The sequence below is a fragment of the Eriocheir sinensis genome, chromosome 62 (genome assembly GCF_024679095.1).
Source record: "Eriocheir sinensis breed Jianghai 21 chromosome 62, ASM2467909v1, whole genome shotgun sequence".
In the NCBI taxonomy this organism is placed as follows: Eukaryota; Metazoa; Arthropoda; class Malacostraca; order Decapoda; family Varunidae; genus Eriocheir; species Eriocheir sinensis.
The window spans coordinates 5,829,133-5,846,261 of NC_066570.1; the positions used below are offsets into that span (position 1 = coordinate 5,829,133).

The 17,129-nt window shown below is 46.0% G+C and overlaps 1 protein-coding gene and 1 long non-coding RNA gene across 2 annotated transcripts; both read left to right on the forward strand.

The window, feature by feature from the left end:
- Positions 1 to 958: 958 nt before the first annotated feature.
- LOC126986659 (uncharacterized) lies at positions 959 to 5,041 on the forward strand. Its single transcript, XM_050842936.1, has 3 exons — positions 959 to 988; positions 1,457 to 1,601; positions 4,811 to 5,041. Exons 1-3 carry the CDS (start codon positions 977 to 979, stop codon positions 4,888 to 4,890), a joined length of 237 nt encoding a protein of 78 aa, XP_050698893.1. The 5' UTR covers positions 959 to 976; the 3' UTR covers positions 4,891 to 5,041.
- A 4,852-nt stretch (positions 5,042 to 9,893) lies between these two features.
- Positions 9,894 to 10,508, forward strand: LOC126986660 (uncharacterized). Its single transcript, XR_007739859.1, has 2 exons — positions 9,894 to 9,999; positions 10,166 to 10,508. It is a non-coding gene; the product is annotated as an uncharacterized LOC126986660 (long non-coding RNA).
- Positions 10,509 to 17,129: the final 6,621 nt, after the last annotated feature.

The following is a 17,129-nucleotide window of genomic DNA, read 5'->3' on the forward strand; positions in this document are numbered from 1 at the left end:
CGCCATGTGACGCCATGTGACGCTGTGACGCTGTGACGCTGTGGAAAGGCTGCGCGGAGGCGATAGACAAAGATTTGGCGTCCATTCCCAAGACAACATAAATTTTCTTTCTGATAAAATAAAAGCAGAATTCCAAAAGTGTGAAGTTATCCTGTATCTACTTCTGTGGCATGATTGTAGCAGAGCTGAGTGTAGGAGAACCTGGAGCGTGGGGCTTCCTGAACACTGACTAGGGGTGTCATAGCAGCAGCAGTAGTAGTAATAGTAGTAGTAGTAGTAGTAGTAATAGTAGTAGTAATAGTAGTAATAGTAGTAGTAGTAATAGTAGTAGTAGTAGTAATAGTAGTAATAGTAGTAGTAATAGTAGTAGTAGTAGTAGTAGTAGTAGTAGTAGTAGTAGTAGTAGTAGTAGTAGTAATAGTAGTAGTAGTAATAGTAGTAGTAATAGTAGTAGTAGTAGTAGTAGTAATAGTAGTAGTAGTAATAGTAGTAGTAGTAATAGTAGTAGTAATAGTAGTAGTAGTAGTAGTAGTAGTAGTAGTAGTAGTAGTAATAGTAGTAGTAGTAATAGTAGTAGTAGTAGTAGTAATAGTAGTAGTAGTAGTAGTAATAGTAGTAGTAGTAGTAGTAGTAGTAGTAGTAGTAATAGTAGTAGTAGTAATAGTAGTAGTAGTAATAGTAGTAGTAGTAATAGTAGTAGTAGTAATAGTAGTAGTAGTAATAGTAGTAGCAGTAGTAGTGCTAAGAGTAGTAATAGCAGTAGTAGTAGTAATTTTAGTAGTAGTAGTAATAGTAGTAGAAGTAGCAGTAGTAGTAGTTCTCGTATAGATGTTAGTGCCTCCCTTTCACCCATAACGTAACACCGTCACTCCCTCCCTCAACACTCCCCCATAGAGAGGCGAGGCAATGGTCAGTATATAAGGCGTTGGCGACGACGGTCAAGCATCACTCGACGACACCCAATCACCGAGGCGACATGTACAAGGCAGTGAGTCACACACACACACACACACACACACACACACACATCAACTAACACACACACACACACACACACACACACACACACACACACATCAACTAACACACACACACACACACACACACACACACACACACACACACACACACACACACACACACACACACACACACACACACACACACACACACACACACACACACACACACACACACACACACACACACACACACACACACACACACACACACACACACACACACAAACACACACACACACACACACACACACACACACACACACACACACACACACACACACACACACACACACACACACACACACACACACACACACACACACACACACACACACACACACACACACACAGGCCTCATTCGTTAGTATAGTTGTACGTGTACCCGCAATATGTACCAATCATGTATTTGAAGTATTTTTGTTGTTGTGTTGCAGGTGTTTGCAGTACTGAGTGTGCTCCTGCTGGTGGCCGCCGCCCTGGCCAGCCCCGTGCCGGAGCCCGGCTACGGCGGCTATGGTGGCGGACATGGCGGAGGTGGTTATGGCGGCTACGGTGGGCATGGCGGTGGCGGCCATGGAGGTGGTTATGGTGGCTACGGCGGCTATGGCGGCTACCATGGCTAGGGACACTGAAGGAGGAGCCTGCAGTTCCTTCAAGAAGAGTTACCCAAAGAGTTGGCAAAGCTCGTCCTCGTCCTGTCCCGTTGTTGTTGTGTGTCACGAGGACGAGCAGTGTTTCGAACACCTCCAATAAAGGTTTTCTTTCTTACTGGCTCTTTCACTCGCTCTGCTCGAGAAAACTGTTGTGACGACCGTCAAGTTATTTCCCTTTGTGCTTTGGCTGTCATGATCTCATCTATCCTGCTTTATCAGTTATTTCGCTGGTTAACGAAGTAGTTTTCTTTCAAATGCTGCTAATTATCAATAAACAAGAACAAGTAAAACATTATCTATAGTCGCCACACACTATACTGACTCAGAGGCTCCGCCTCCTCCCTCTCCCATAGCCACGGGAGCTGACTGGCTGGATGGAAGGAGCGTGGAGTTAGGAGTCATCTGACAACAAGCCATGCATGACTATCAGGAGAATGCTTGAGCGCCATTCCATTTTAAGGGTAGTTGCTATATGCATGAGCGTCTCGCGAAGGAATCCTTGAACACCAAAAAACTTTCCTCTTTATGTAATCACCAGCAGGTGTGTAACACATTTCGTGGCTATTTTTATCTATATATTTTTTGTTTGTTTTTGTTTTCTGTAAGCTAACTTTGATATGGTCCTGGACAGGCAGTGATACACATCCATCGTTCCAAGGCGACAGTGAGTAAGAATACCGTCATACGATCACGATCGCTAATGCGATGGACCAGGGACACGGCCGTGTGGGCAGCAATGGCCCGCTGGTCGACATGATGTATTCTTTCTCCACACGCCCTGCCTGCCTCTCTCCTGTTCATCCCTTCTGTGGGCTGCGTCGCGGGGCAGTTCTCCGTGTTAATGGGCCATGGGATCAAAGATGATGATGTCAAAGTACGCCCTTTGTCCGCGAGTCCAAAACCCTCAGACACTAACATCCATATGAACATCGTTCGACGCGTTTGCAACGTGTTCGGTGAATTGTTTGCCTTGCAGAGGGAGCCACATCGGGACAACCTTCCTCAACATCTGGGTAATTACGTCCCTCACCTCGTCCTGTCTCATGCAGGCGAAACCTTTCCACGTTATGTCATGATTTTGGATTAAAGGTGATTCACAGGTACGAGTTTTTTTTTCACGTGCTGCCCATGGCCTATTGAGCGACCCTAGCCCGTTGGTGGCGCAGCGAATTATAGTTGTAGTGGCTGCCGTGACATATGACTCCTGCTTGGCACATGATGCCCCCCGGTGCTCCTCTTGAACAAAGTCCTGCAGTTAGGGTTGATTAAGATCTGGGCAGCATGTCGGTAATCTTCCCCACTCGGCGATGGTTTGAAAAATCAGCGTGTTTCGGTGCGACTCGAACCTAGGTCCACGGGCTCACCACGCCCGCACGCTGACCACTGGCCAGCCGTACCTCGGGGTAATGGCGTTTGTGAACTATATTTTGCTTCCAGTGAAGCCTTTTACCCTTAGAGTGGTCGGCCAGTTCAATTTGCCCACTTCCTGTGCCATTTTTTTCCTTCTTGTTTATTGAGGGAGTGCTCTCGTCAGGACTTGCAGGATGTTTCTCTTGCTTGTTTTGTCGATGTTTTGAAATTCCATTCCTGAGTGGCATAACTTCTTGGAGGTCTTTCCCTGGCTCGTTTTGGTGAGTCGTTTGTCCTGTCTGACTGGTTCTAAGTCTAAAGAAGTTTTTTTTTTTACTCAAACTGCGCCAGATTCAGTGGTTTGGTGATGGTGTGCCCAGCCAGCCTTGACGCCAATTCATCAGGGGACCGCAGGGCGGGAGGCCAGTTGACCTACAAACGGAAGATCCTTCCTTCTCCTCTCCCCGCCTCCCTCCGACCTTCTCTTTAACTACTCATTCTAGTCCGCAGCTGACACCTTTGTTTCCTGTGAGCGTGCACTACACCGACTCGACAAGCTTACATGCCGCAGTTGTGCTCTGTTTCCTTCTGAAGGCGTTGGCGAACTAATACCATTATTCATCTCTTATTTTTACAGAATGAAAGTAATAAATTATATCGAACATTTTCAATTTATAAAGCAGCGGCAAACATTCCCTTTGTGACAAAGTGATGCAGGTGCCGGCAACCCAAACATGAGTCTAGCGGTTCCCGGCTGCCTACCCCAAGGCTCGCCGGTGATGGCGCCAGGAAAGAAAGAAACGCTGGCAAATTTTATTCTTCGGGAGAGTTGTCGCTTAACTACCAAATCAGTCACTCCATCAAATTAGTAACCTCACCCCGCTAAATCAGTAACTGAGCACCAGTACATTAGTAACGCAACTCCATATATTTAACCTACAACAATTAGCCCAAATCCACAAAATTATTGACATTCCCACGAGATTAGTCCCCTGGTCCCATCAAATAAGTCACCCAGCACGAGCATAATAGCGACCCAACTCCATGTTGATAACCTATAACCAAAACATTGGCCAGAGGTGTAGTAGTAGTTGTAGAAGTTCTTGAATAGGTGTTATTGCCTCCCTTTCACCCATCACATCTGTCACGCCGTCACTTACTCTCTCAACACGCCCCCAATGGATGACATAATCGTCGTGTATGTTGCAGTGGGGGGGAGGGGGGGGGGGGCAGTGGTCGATATATAAGGCGTTGGCGACGAGCGTCAAGCATCACTCGACGACACCCAATCACCGAGGCGACATGTACAAGGCAGTGAGTCTCTCTCTCTCTCTCTCTCTCTCTCTCTCTCTCTCTCTCTCTCTCTCTCTCTCTCTCTCTCTCTCTCTCTCTCTCTCACACACACACACACACACACACACACACACACACACACACACACACACACACAGCGAAGTGTCTCGGAGTCAGCATCCCTAGTCTACACACGGCCATCACAACACACATCCTCCCCCGTTCACGAATCGGCGACTACATAATTATACACCTCAGCTCCCCAACCTTCGCACTCAATTCAGTCCTCCTTTGAGGCCTCACTCGGCCCTATAGCTGTACATGTAGGTGCAATATGTAGCAATGATGTGTTTGTAGCAGCTTTTGTGGTTGTGTTGCAGGTGTTTGCAGTACTGAGTGTGCTCCTGCTGGTGGCCGCCGCCCTGGCCAGCCCCGTGCCGGAGCCCGGACACCGCGGTGGCGGCTACGGCGGCTATGGTGGCGGCCATGGAGGTGGTTATGGCGGCTACGGTGGGTATGGCGGTGGCGGCCATGGAGGTGGTTATGGTGGCTACGGCGGCTACCATGGCTAGGGACGCTGAAGGAGGAGCCTGCACTCCCGTCAAGAAGAGTTACCCAAAGAGTTGGCAAAGCTCGTCCTCGTCCTGTCCCGTTGTTGTTGTGTGTCACGAGGACGAGCAATGTTTCGGCCGAGAACACCTCCAATAAAGGTTTTCTTTCTTACTGGCTCTTTCACTCGCTCTGCTCGAGAAAACTGTTGTGACGACCGTCAAGTTATTTCCCTTTGTGCTTTGGCTGTCATGATCTCATCTGTCCTGCTTTACGATTATCAGTTATTTCCCTGGTTAACGAAGTAGTTTTTTTTCAAATGCTGCTAAACAGCAGTAAACGAGAACAAGTACAACAATAACTATACTCGCCACACACTAAACTGACCCAGAGGCCCCGCCCCCTCCCTCTCCCACAGCCACGGAAGCTGACTGGCTGGATGAAAGATGGTTGGAGTCATCCGATAACAGGCCAGCCAGCGATCCAATAACAGCTCTTTTGTCTTTTGGTCTGGTTGGCGGTGAAGGTGTTACCAATAAATATTTTTTTTTCGTTTTGTTTGTTCGTTTGCACGTTTGTTCGCCGATTTGTTAAGTGTTTCTGTTGAATATCTTAAAATTAACAAAATGAACGAGAACAAAAATATTAACACCATTACAACTATTACTCCTACACATAGTAGTAGTAGTAGTAGTAGTAGTAGCAAAGAATATAGCTGGTAAAGAGATGACACTCGCGCTATGGAAAACCTGCAACCAACCGCGGGGCGACGGTGGCGCCCCAAGCGACGCGCGCGTGCTAGCGTGTGTGGTGGCACCTAACACACGAAACACATGATCTTTTGGGCGAATGTTGGCACCGATGCGTGTTGTAGCAATATATATCGCTTCTCTGCTGTCATTTATATAACAAAATACTGATTGGGAAAGCTTAATAATATTCTAAACGGAATAAATAAGTGGATAATACACACGAGTGTTGCTCGTCGTTGACACCTGCATGTGAGTGTCGCTGGTCACTGGCAGTTTGTTCCTACCTCTCCAATAGACATGACCTCCAACCGTGGTTTGGATCTATATCTAAAACTACTAGTTCGTTTTGTAACCACTTTTAGGCTGTAACACAGGTGCAGCCTCTCGGAGCAAATGGGAGAGTACACACCTGTGTAGGTAGCCTAGAAATGTTACATGATTTTTGGTGGAGGAGAACGAAGAGAGATAGTTATTTTTATAAGCACTTGTACCCTGTAACACAAGTAAAGCCTACTACAGCAGGTCGGAGAGGCAGCACTTGTGTAGATAGATGTGATATTAAATTTTATATAAAGCAATACGAAGAGATAAGTTCATATAACCACTTGTAGGTCCAAGTGGCTGACTGGTGGTAGTGACTGCCTAACTGGTGGTGGTGGCTGTCTGAGTGGTGGTGGTGGCTGCCTGACTGGTGGTGGTGTGGCTGGCTTTCAGACGGATGTGTCTAACAAGTGTAAACTTAATAATCTTTAAAAATTGTCATTGAAAATACATAATTAACCTTTCCTTGCTCTTTGTAAAACGAAAATAATATAGGTTAGGCATTTTCTTGCGAGTCAATGCCATTTTTAGCAGCACAGGACCGAGTGCTCGCCATGTTATTTACCTTCCGCTGAGTAATGTTACGCACGCCGCTTTGGGGCGCCACCGTCACACCACTTACAGGGAATTGGCGAGAGTGTCCCCTCTATACTATCTATACTCTTTGGTACTACTGCCACTACTACTGCTACTACTACTAAAAATAATAATAATAATAATAATAATAATAATAATAATAATAATAATAACAAAAATAACAAAGAAAATAATAATAATGTCCTAAACTCAGCTCAGGGCTAAGTTCAGGAAGGCCGCCCCAGTCGACGCGAAGACCTTGTGCTGCCACCCAGGCCCTGCAGACCGGTTAGCACGCTTACGGGGACTCACGGACGAGAACTTTTAACTTCAAATGCAGGTAAGTTAAAACTCACCATTACGTTTCGTGTAAAAATCCAACATCATTCGAAAATTAACCCGGTAGCAGCGACGGGCCAAATTTGTGCCATGGCATAAACCCCCCAAAATAGATGATGCATAAACTGATCACAAATGCGTTGATATATATTATGAAATGGTTTGTGTGGGGGGTGATTTTTTCTCATTTTTCTCGCTTAGAGGGGGGCGGGGCCCTCCCTCGGTCATGAATCGTGTGGCGGGTAAACGGCGGGGGTAACGCGCCAGCACCTTTAAGAAACATGATCCCCGCTGCTACCAGGTTAACGAGAATAGCAACAACGACTACAACCAGCACATGCATCACTACTACTGTTGCAACTACTTTTACCATCTATCATAACTAGACATTCATAATCATTACAATTAGACTATCGTTGTGACCTGCGAAGACGATGTGCTCGGAGAAATGTTAGGTGTAAAGAGGCTATTACACTGGGCAAATTTTAAGGGGCTATTACACTGGGCAAATTTTAAGGGGCTATTACACTGGGCAAATTTTAAGGGGCTATTACACTGGGCAAATTTTAAGTGGCTATTACACTGGTCAAATTTTAAGTGGCTATTACACTGGGCAAATTTTAAGGGGCTATTACACTGGGCAAATTTTAAGGGGCTATTACACTGGGCAAATTTTAAGGGGCTATTACACTGGGCAAATTTTAAGGGGCTTTTACACTGGGCAAATTTTAAGGGGCTATTACACTGGGCAAATTTTAAGGGGCTATTACACTGGGCAAATTTTAAGGGGCTATTACACTGGGCAAATTTTAGGGGGCTTTTACACTGGGCAAATTTTAAGGGGATATTACACTGGGCAAATTTTATGGGCTACTGGGCAAATTTTAGGGGGCTTTTACACTGGGCAAATTTTAAGGGGATATTACACTGGGCAAATTTTAGGGGGCTTTTACACTGGGCAAATTTTAAGGGGCTATTACACTGGGCAAATTTTAAGGGGCTATTACACTGGGCAAATTTTAAGGGGCTATTACACTGGGCAAATTTTAAGGGGCTATTACACTGGGCAAATTTTAAGGGGCTATTACACTGGGCAAATTTTAAGGGGCTATTACACTGGGCAAATTTTCCGTGGATCTTCAGTCAGAACACGATTTCCGCTAGCGTGGTTCTCATTTGTTTCTTGTTATTGCTGCTGCTGATGATGGTGAGTAATACCGTCGTCCTTTGGTGAAATTTATCGTAGCTTTGGAAGATCGTGGACACGTCAGAGAACCACGGAAATATGAGAACCACGCCAGCGGAAATCGTGGTTTGACTGAAGATCCACGGAAAATATCCCCAGTGTTATAGCCCCTTAAGTTAGCGACGGGACGAGTGAGTGGGGCTCGTCAAAGGTTCCCTGCTAGTTGCTGAAGGACAGGCAGAGGAAGGACCGATGCGTTAATGCCTTTCCTCTCCATCGCCATCCCCCCGACCTGTCCCTCGCCTCCCTCGTCCTCCCAGCCTCATCTCCCTCACTCCACACCCTCGTCTGCCTGAAGTGATGTGGACAAAGAAACCCCGGCAAAAAAATTTATGGGAGCGGCGAGTAGCGGGCTTTTCTTTTGTATCCTTTTTGTCGCCCTTGAGCAGTGTCCTCTGATGTAAAAACATAAAAAATAAATACAGTCTACGGGAGAGTTACGTCACTTTACCAAATAAGTCAACAAACTCCACTAAATAAGTAGTCTCACCCCACAAAATTAGTGACCTAACCCCGCTAAATCAGTAACCAAGCACCAGTATATTAGTAAGCCACTCCCTATGTTTAACCCACAACCACAAAGCTAGTAACACAAATTCCCCACACCACAGTAAGACATCACCACAAGATCAATAACCTAGCCCGCCATACCAGCAACCAAGCACCAGTATTTTAGTAAACCACTTTTTTTTTTTTTACAAAAAGTAAACATTAATAAAAAAAAAAAGCCCGCTACTCATGCTCCTAAAAAGAATCCAAGGTGGCCGAAAGATAAGTCAGTTTCGGGAGGAGAGGGTGTCCCTCCCTCCTCCTCTTGAAAGAAGTCGTGTCGTAGGCAGGAGAAATATGAAAGAATTGTTCCATGTTTACCAGCGTGAGGGAGGGATGAAAAGAAAGATGCTGGTTAACTCTTGCATAAGGGTTTGACAGTATAGGGGATGAGCATGAGTAAGAAGTCAGGTGCAGCGGGGCCGCAGGAGGGGAGCAGGCAGTTAAAGTTCGAAGAAGAGCAGGCGTGGTGGAAATATCGATAGAAGATAGAAAGAGGCAACATTGCGGCGGAATTTAAGAGGTGAAGACTATCAGTATGAGGGAGAGAGCTGATGAGACGAGAGCCCTTTTCTCTCCACAGAAAGAAGAGCTGTGTGGTGGGAGCCCCACACACACATGCATATCCCTATGTTTAACCCACAACCACAAACTACTAACGGTTTCAGGGTCCGTGTTCCCCTGTTTTTCGCAAATAAAACTTTAACAAAGCGTCGGACAAGGATGTTATTTTGGCAGTGGATGTTTGAGACCCCGACCTCATGGGCAAAAATATGATTTGCTGTCACATGTGGATAATGAAGCACTTATAAGAGTAAATTTAGGGTAAACTTGGCTAAAAGTTTAAGGCACTGTGAGCGAGGCTAGCCCCGCCAACGACAAAGGTGTTGTTGGGTAGTTGGGTGGGGATGATTGTGTGAGGAAGGAAAGGTTGGGCATGGGGGAGGTTAGTGAACCAACAAGGGATGAAACCAGAAACTACTGCTCGTTTACAGACATGCAGCATGTACTACCAATAGTCACATTTTCCATGTAAAGGATAAGTAATTTCCTTCGAGTGAGACTGTTTCTCCCCAACTGATAGTCCATATAAGGCGCCATAGGAGGAACATAAAAATAATAGTAGTAGTGTAATGCTATAAAAAATAGTAACTCCCTTTCACCTAACACGTCCGTCTTATGGTCACTTCCTCCCTCAACACGCCCCAGTGGATGAGATAATCGTCGTGTATGTTGCAGTGAGGGGGAGGGGGGGGGGGGCGTTGCAGTGTTCAGTATATAAGGCGTTGGCGACGACGGTCAAGCATCACTCGACGACACCCAATCACCAAGGCGACATGTACAAGGCAGTGAGTCTCTCTCTCTCTCTCTCTCTCTCTCTCTCTCTCTCTCTCTCTCTCTCTCTCTCTCTCTCTCTCTCTCTCACACACACACTGAATGCTATAGCTGTACATGTAGGTGCAATATGTATATGAATGATGTGCTTGAGGTAGTTTTTCTTGTGTTGTGTTGCAGGTGTTTGCAGTACTGAGTGTGCTCCTGCTGGTGGCCGCCGCCCTGGCCAGCCCCATGCCGGAGCCCGGACACCGCGGTGGCGGCTACGGCGGCTATGGTGGCGGACATGGAGGTGGTTATGGCGGCTACGGTGGGCATGGCGGTGGCGGCCATGGAGGTGGTTATGGTGGCTACGGCGGCTACCATGGCTAGGGACGCTGAAGGAGGAGCCTACAGTCCCTTCAAGAAGAGTTACCCAAAGAGTTGGCAAAGCTCGTCCTCGTCCTGTCCCGTTGTTGTTGTGTGTCACGAGGACGAGCAATGTTTCGGCCGAGAACACCTCCAATAAAGGTTTTCTTTCTTACTGGCTCTTTCACTCGCTCTGCTCGAGAAAACTGTTGTGACGACCGTTAAGTTATTTCCCTTTGTGCTTTGGCTGTCATGATCTCATCTATCCTGCTTTACGAGTATCAGTTATTTCGCTGGTTAACTAAGTGGTGTTTCTTTCAAATGCTGCTAAACAGCAGCAAACGTGAACAAGTACAACAATAACTATTGTCGCCATAGTAACTGTTGTAGTACTACTACTACTTTTAGGCCCCCTTCACACCGTGCCGAATCAGGGGCTGTATTTACAAAGCGCTCCTAAGCACTCATAAGCTGTCATAAGGAGACAAAATGGCGATTCTTGTCATACCTCTCGATCTCAGTTATAAAACGACTCATAACGATTATGACACCCCCGGCCCTGTTCTAGCGCCCCTGTCACAGGTACGTAAGCAAACCCTCTCGTCAACTCGCTAGTTGTTTATATCGCCCCCATAATACAAACAACCTCTTTAAATTATACTTCAAGCGTAAATTTCATGATTTACCATATAGTTTAAAAGATAATATCCGTGCAATATTTCGGACACCACCCGTCAGCTGGGGTCGACGCTAGGGGAAGAGTCGTGACTATTTTTATGGGTCCCTTACGAAGGACAGAAAGCGTCTCCTCCGTATGACACCCACAACTTATTGTAAATACGGCCCCAGGCTGTGAGGCGGCGAGAGCGAAAAAAATTGGCGTTCATTTCCCAGGTAACATTGCTTTTCTTTTGTTTAATAAATTTTAATATATCTTTTCCGACAAGAATAATGCGAATCCCCCCTCCCCCCAATGGGGGGACTACGCCCCCTTCATGGGAGGGGCTACGTACCCCTCGACCCCCTTTTTATTTTCCGTGTCATTCTTTACTGCACTGCATTCAGTGCCCAAGAAACAAGCAATATTGTAAGGCCCGCTTCACACGAGCGTTTTTTCCCCGCGCGGTTTAGAAATTAATGAAGTTCACTGAGGACCTTCACACACTGGCCGCGAGGCTTACGGCCATAGTGTTAGTCTTCCCCATTCCCTTTCCGTCCCCGTCCCCATACGCGGGACTGGGGTATGGACAAGCCGCCCCGTTACCTTCCCATCCCCGGGACAGATATGAGGCACCAATCCGCACGTCATAATAATGTTGGCAGCACTTTCAAACCAATAATTACAGAAAACGGAAACAATAATGCATTTTTTACACACCATTGTATTCATATACATTATATATCATAAAACAAAACATTAGCGTTGTTGATCTACAAGTAAATAACAAGTAACGCGGGTAAGTTAATTCATGAGACAGGTTGGTATCCATGACTCGTCACACACACCCGCGCAGCCACACCGGGCTTGCCAAGTCGTGTCATTTATTGCATTTTTGTCTTAAATCAAGGTGGTGGCCAAGAAATGTTATTTTTTTTGGTATATGTTAAGTATTCCCATAATAATGCCATATTTAGTCATCAATCTGCCGTCTTTTGCCATTCTTGGGGACAATTATAAATGAATTTTCAGGAATAACTGTACGTTTACAATCAAATGGAAACACCACAGACTTTACAAACTAAAAAATATATATTAACTTTAGCAAAGTTTGCGATATAATATCAGTCAAAAATATTCTGATGCTTTTCAGTATATGTCCTTCTATAATAACAAATAGAACACTATTTACTCATGAAATATACGAAGGAAAAGCCGAAGATGTCCTGCTCTCTAACCCGCGGAGTCAACACTTTTCCCACCCCATCCGCACCCTCACGGGGTGACGTATAGCAACCCCAACCACATGGGGACGCTTTACACTACGGGTTATGGCCACGGGTAAGGGATGGGGATGAGATGGGAATGGGGAAGTCACTATGGCCGTTTATTTCCGCGCGGTAATGATTTACCGCCGGCGTGCACTGCCAACCCGCGCGGCGTCAGGCGGTTCAGAATACTCTAGAAGTCTATGGAGCCCTTCAGACGGGAGGTTTTTCCCCGAGCGGCAGTCGTGGTTAATCTGTGGCAGAGGTTCAGTTTGCTCACACGTTCTTCAAATGAAGATGACATGCGGAAATAATTGAAAAACTTTTCTTCATAAGCTTTCAGGTCAGAATATAATGTGTAGAATGCTCCTTGAAGGAGCCTAAGGCTGTTTATTGGGTGGTCCACCATATACGTACTCTTCTTTTTTAACACCCTGTTCATTATATACACAGAGATCATTCTTCTTTACGTCCTCCATCTCGAGCAAACACCGACAATCTGACAAGTATTCTGTGCACTGCTGCAGACGAACCGCGCGGGGAAAACCCGCTCCTGTGAAGACATGCCTCCACCCACCCGCACGGCCATACTACCGCGCGGGAATAAACCTCTCGTGTGAAGCGAGCCTAAGTATTAACTTTGACAGTGGTGCCTACTTTCCTTTCTTTAACATTAGCCATTACTTACATAACTGAAGACGCCAAGATGGTCCAGCGGCTTCAGACGTGTCTTCATCCGAAAAAAGATTCGTCTCTGAAGGATGAGACAGGCGCTCCACCACTCTGCTGCTGTAAGGTTTTCTCAGAGTGTGGTGGGTACGTACAGCCGTGCCGTTTCCCGTAAAAATTTATGTACCTCCCTGCCTCCCACGTGAGGCTGTGTAGTAACAAGTATCGGCCGATGTAGTAACAAGTATCGGCCGATGTAGTAACAAGTATCGGCCGATGTATTGCCGCAGGAAGGTTGCAGGGCGCTGGAGCCACTCTAAACGTTCCTCCCCTGGATCAACCAATTTTTCAGAATTGATTAATCACTCGGTGTTTTTATGATAAATTATAATATGCTTTCCAGCTGTCACATTAGGATTGACCCAGGTAGAATGGGTTTCTTTATTATTGGAATGAGCCAAGACCAGTCAAGTTATGCACGGAACAGCTCCATTAATGGCACTACAACACATTTTTTAATGTCGCGCTCTATTGCACCAAATGGCGATGTTTGGCCTAACACTGTCACGTTCATATTTCCGCTTCACAATCAAAGTTACGTCTATTTCGACAACCTTGTTCAGTCCACCAATAGAATGGTGATTGTAAAACCAGAATTCAGTCACTTCGCTGCAAAAACTTCGTCAGTCAACGGCCGTCTGTCGCGATTCCTTGATTGGCCAGGATTTGGCCGTGCGAGAAATGCTTCCGAACCCATAAATTAATAAAACACAACACTTGAAGGGTTTTAATTGTGTTATTTCCAAAAAGTGCCTTTATAGTAGCTTGCATAGAAATTTCAAAGGCGGCGTTTCTTGGTTCACATCATGATAACTGAACCTGTCCACCGCCACTTTTCTGTCTTGACGATAACAACTCTCGCGTCCACACTTTTCGGACACTACGTGACGAGGCAGCACGTACACCATGATCACGAAAATTTTTCAAAGATTCATCGTCTTTGTAAGCTTTTTTCAATGAAAGCGTACTCAGTCACGGAACAACCAGCACACACAGAATCCATTCTTACACTGAACTAACATAACACTCCATGTGTGTACCGCCACACGGCGCCTCGCTACTGGCTGAATACAACTTTGACGTGTCCTTAACAGCGAAGACCATTGGCTACTTGAGAGTAACACACACAAACGAACAAACAGAATAATAAACCGGATTTGAATGGGAAAAGTTCCAACGCAGGTAACCTGCGTTGGAACCTGTACGCGTTCGTGATACCTCTAATAAGTCTAATTAAATAGGCTACATGACATAATGGTACGTGTCCTGAACAACAAAGCTCGTTGGCTACTTCAGAGTATCCCAACACAACGAAAAAACATTAGACATTCATGAACCGGACTCGGAATAAAAAAAAAAAGTTCGAACACAAGTAACCTGCGTTCGAACCTGCTCCACGCGTTCGTGATACCAGTAAGTGAATACATAGCCGTGTATGACCAAATCATGTTAACAAATAGGGCAAATTATTGCCGCGTGCAGCCTCGAAAAGTAGCCCAATATGCTATAGTACTCTTCGCCCAATCTAGCAACACTCATACGTACGCGTAGGGAACTCACTAAGTACCTAATCTAACGTAACGACTGTAACCTAACCTAACCCCCTGTGGGTGAAATTGCGTGGTTTCCATTCGTGGTAAAAAAAATCCATAAATGTATGGATTTTCCCTTACATCGCGGGTATTTTTTTTTAACACCTAACTCACTGATTTTCTTGTTCCCCACCGAAAACCCCGCATTCCCACAGGCCCCCTAGTCTGTTTTGGAGAGAGGGGAGAGTATGGGCAAACACTAGAATCATACCAATTTGCTAGCCGCGGCAGCCGATAGTTTATCAATTGGAAGCTTAGAGGCACGTGACTATTTGGTTTTACAGAGCATCCCCAATATAGTATGTGCCTTACTGTTTAACCAAACAACCTTAACTTAAGGCCTGCCCAGACGAGCCGGCGTGTCCGTCGGGTAGCGCGGTTGGCGGGCAAATTCTGCCGGGCCTACCCGTGCATGTTGTCCACACGGCTGAGTTGATGGGCGTGCCCGACGATGCCAGTAGCGTGTGAAGTGCGGTGCGATAAGCATGGTGCCTAGCATTAAGAAAATAGTGTTGCATGATAAGTGCTTTTTGTGTAAAAAAAATATGGTGCAAAAATTGTTTCAATTAAAGAGATGTTTATGGAAGCCACACAACAATACTTCGGGAACTACAATCTGGTCATGAGCAATATTTCAGAGAATATTTAAGAACGAGCGTAAGCACTTTTTATACCTTACTAGCAAAGGTGGAGCCATAGTGGAAAAAATAAACATGAGACACGGATTAACAGCGTTAGGTATAGTTTGGAGGCAACGCCGAGATATTTAGCAACAGGATGTACGTATTCGGCACTGCAGTGCGCTACACGTGCATCTAAACAAAGCTAGTCCGGCATAATCCCGGAAGCATGTCGGGCCATATACGAGGTACTGACGATACGAGGTACTGAAGGATAACTACTTGCAACCGAGTGGTTGAGGTAGAGGTCTCCGGGGTAGGCATCGCAAGTTACTTATGTGGACCGTGTTACAATGACGTGAGATGTGGCAGGCAACCTTCCTATGCGTACACTATGTTACGCCTGGCATGGTCGAAGCTCAAGCCACCGGGCACCGCCTGGTGATGTCGCTCAACGGGATCGCTCAACGGGCGCTCGGATCATTTGACGGTTTGCCCGGCAAATGTTAACGCGCATGCTCGCCGATCAGACCCGCTACTCTAGACACACCTTAGTCGATTAAATTTAGTAATGATGCTGATGGCAGGAAGGGAAGGAGCTGCCATTCAACAATTATTAAAGTACAAGGTATAAATACAAGAAAGTTTGGCACACTTGACCCCGTACACTCGTTCACGAGCACTGGGGCGGCTAGCTAATACTATCCATATCAGACTCTATGACATACCGCTTTTCGCAAATATCTTTCAAACGAAGACTCGGATCAGCATGGGACTTTGGCACAGATTGTTTCACACGCTCCGCTAATTATTGACGCTATTGTGCATTGCCAGATGCGGTTAATTATGGTGTTTACTCTTGATAGTGATGGCAAAACCTGCGTGAGCCACTTACACATTCGAACAGGTGAGGCGTGACGTACTTGTGACGTGTATCCACCACCTACCTCCACCCCTGGCTTCCCCTACTCCCATCCCTCCCTCCTACCCTCCTCCTTCTCCCCCGCATTTCCTCTCTCCCCCGCCCTCTTTCTCTCGTTTACCTCCCTTTCCCCCCCCCCCCCTCCCTCTCTCTCAAACTTGCGCTGTACGAGATATGAATCCATGCACGCGGATGACTTGAATTAATGGCAGATATAGAAATCATAGGCCGAGTAAGGTTGGAAAGTTTATGCAAGCAATCATAATCGATGTTATTGCTAGTTTCACCGTTATACCGTATTTGTTAAGTGAAGGTTAACATTGTAAGTATCGGGCATGCTGCCGATAGACGGCCGATACCCACGTCCTGTGGAGGAAGGAGTATTTCATCGCTGTCAAGTCACGTTTTTATTCTGCAATGAATTCCTGCTTCAATTCCACCCTCATTCCTTTGTCTCTTACGCGATTACCTATGATAGTCAACTACGTATTTCATCCCTTACGCTCAACGTAACCTGTGGGAAGGAGGTCATATACTCGTATAATTAAATGGTCGTATAATGGCCAAACAAACCTCATAGCACTTGCAACAGTTGACCTGGAACAAGAACCAGGGTAGTGTGCATAAAACACCCTACAGCCATTATAGACAAGTGATGTGTGAAGTCATGTGTGCATGGCTTCACATCATATAAGAGACAGATTGCGGGTGGAGAGAGTGCGGAGGATGAGGGGAAGGAGGGAAATGAGAGGGATGGGAATAGGGGAAGCCATGGGTGGATGTAGTTGTAGAGAAGTCAAATACGCCACGCCTCACCTGTTCGAATGTTCACGCAGGCTTTCCCATCACAGTCAAGAGTAAACACTAACCGCGTCAAGCAATTCAGTCAAATTAGTGCGAAACCGTGCCAAAGCACCATGCTGATCAGAGCCTTAGTTTTAAAGACACTAAAACAGTGTCACATGGTCTGATATGTATAGTAGTCCCAAACACTTTAGACGTGATGG

Bases quoted from the DNA above. Each gene is read 5' to 3' on its own strand.
- LOC126986659 (XM_050842936.1), top strand. The intron at 1,602-4,810 runs GTGGTTATGGTG...GCGGCCATGGAG, and splicing joins TGGCGGTGGCGGCCATGGAG to GTGGTTATGGCGGCTACGGT.